This window comes from Meleagris gallopavo, chromosome 1 (genome assembly GCF_000146605.3).
Source record: "Meleagris gallopavo isolate NT-WF06-2002-E0010 breed Aviagen turkey brand Nicholas breeding stock chromosome 1, Turkey_5.1, whole genome shotgun sequence".
NCBI classification, from domain to species: Eukaryota; Metazoa; Chordata; class Aves; order Galliformes; family Phasianidae; genus Meleagris; species Meleagris gallopavo.
Window position 1 is genome coordinate 89,565,850 of NC_015011.2, and position 1,800 is coordinate 89,567,649.

Below are 1,800 nucleotides of genomic sequence, written 5' to 3' on the forward strand. Positions count from 1 at the left end.
TTTTTTTTGTAAGCAGCTGGTATTTCCAAACTCCATTGCCTGGAACAGCTGTGTGCCTGTCTGTGCACAGGGCTGGAAGCTGTACATTAGGACAATGTACTGCTTGCTTAGTGGCAGTCTGTGATCTTGTTACTTTATGATGCACTGAGCCGTGTCCTATTGCTGCTTAAATAAGGCAGTACATTTACATTCATTAGTAATCCTCTCTTCACAGGGAGATGGCACCTCTGTAAGGTCCAAAGGTTTTCACACTAAGCAAGTGCTGAGCCAGTAGCTCACTGCAGCGTGTGCCTTGAACTGCCTCTGCACAGCCATTTTTACCATAATAGGAGCCCTCTTGTGGACTATAGCAGGTGATCCGTGTTTGTCTCGGATCTGCCACATTCTGACTTAGATTTAGATTTCAGAAGGGGAAAAAAAATCAGTAAAGTCTCTTCTTCTGTCTCCCTCAGGTTTCCTATCCTGTGTATTCTGCACTGCAGTCCCCATTGTTCTCTACAGCAATGCTTATTGGCGTTGACCCTTAGGCTCTCTGAAAGGGGATGAGAGCAGTAGAAAAATCTTCTCAAGAAGACTGACAACATGATCTTGTGTGAATGAATACGAATACCCACCTATGCCACAGAAGCTAAGAGGTGGTCTTGTTACAAAGGGTTCGCTGGAATTCCAACTGGGAGGACCCTCTGTGTTCCTACAGCAAGTTAGAAGAACATCTTCAGCGTTGTGCTCCTCCAGCATGCCAGCTCGAGTGCTCGGGATACTCTGATGCTGCCTCTACGGGAATCAGGGGCCCTGCAGAGCCCTGGCAGGTAGCCCATGTCCACCCACCCCTCTAGCAACGCACAACTGCCCCCAGACCCCAACATACGTGGAGGCCATGCCTCCATGGTGCAATTCGAAGCAGCTGAAACTACTTTTACATTCAGCCTCACGCCGGTATCTGCCAGTGCTGTTCAGTGTGGGCCAAGTTTGGACTTAGGCTTGATGGTTACAGATAGGTGATGTGATATCTCTTCTCCTCTAAAGAGGCAATAATGCACACACTTTGGGAAAAAGTGCCTCGAGGTGGGAATAATACACACCTCCTGCTTGTTTTCACTGAGACTTTGTAGGGAATGACACATACTGACAGCGTACCCAATAGCAAATACTGCTTACGTACAGCAGTGGCAGAAGTTCTCATAACCTTTTCTCTCTTGAAAGGATGGCCTTGCCAACCCAGCTCCTCCATTGCACCGCTCAGACACAGGGGCATACCTCACACAGACCACCCCGCTAATTGTGGTGCTTGTGATCACGTGGGTGTGTGTGCATGCATGTGCACGCACATACACAAGCTTTATATGTGTTTCTTCCTACTCACACTTGTCATAAAGCCCCATTTAAACTTCTGTAACCAACAGTAATGAAATTTAAGTCAGGGCCTTGCTTCCTAAATCTGCTTTTGCTTGTATACGTTTGCCTAGGAATACTTGTTAGAGTAAGTTCTCCATTTTTGGGGGGAGTTCTCATGGTGACACAGGGATTTACTTTGCTTTGAATGCTGCTGCCTTCTGTCAGCATTCTCTCTTCTCAGCCAGGATGCTAGCACTGGATAAGACTCATCTAACTTAGGTGATATTTTTGCCTACTGTGTAGGAAAATGCGGTTTCTCGTTTTGAGGGGAAAAGAGTGGAAAAAAATCCCAAGCACCAGCAAGTTTCCTAAGCAGCTATGCATACCTACTTAACCCTGCCCTGAATATAGTGGGCTTGTTTTGTTTTTCCTTTTTGTTCTGTCCTACTGCAAGCTGTAACCGTT

The 1,800-nt window shown here is 46.6% G+C and overlaps 1 protein-coding gene across 1 annotated transcript in view; it reads right to left on the reverse strand.

Moving 5' to 3' along the window:
- Positions 1–879, reverse strand: part of POGLUT1 (protein O-glucosyltransferase 1) — a 16,293-nt gene extending 15,414 nt beyond the window's left edge. Inside the window, exon 1 of the mRNA XM_031555471.1 lies at positions 869–879. Within this exon, the coding sequence (XP_031411331.1) occupies positions 869–879 (11 nt within the window). The remainder of the gene's footprint in view (positions 1–868) is intronic.
- Positions 880–1,800: the final 921 nt, after the last annotated feature.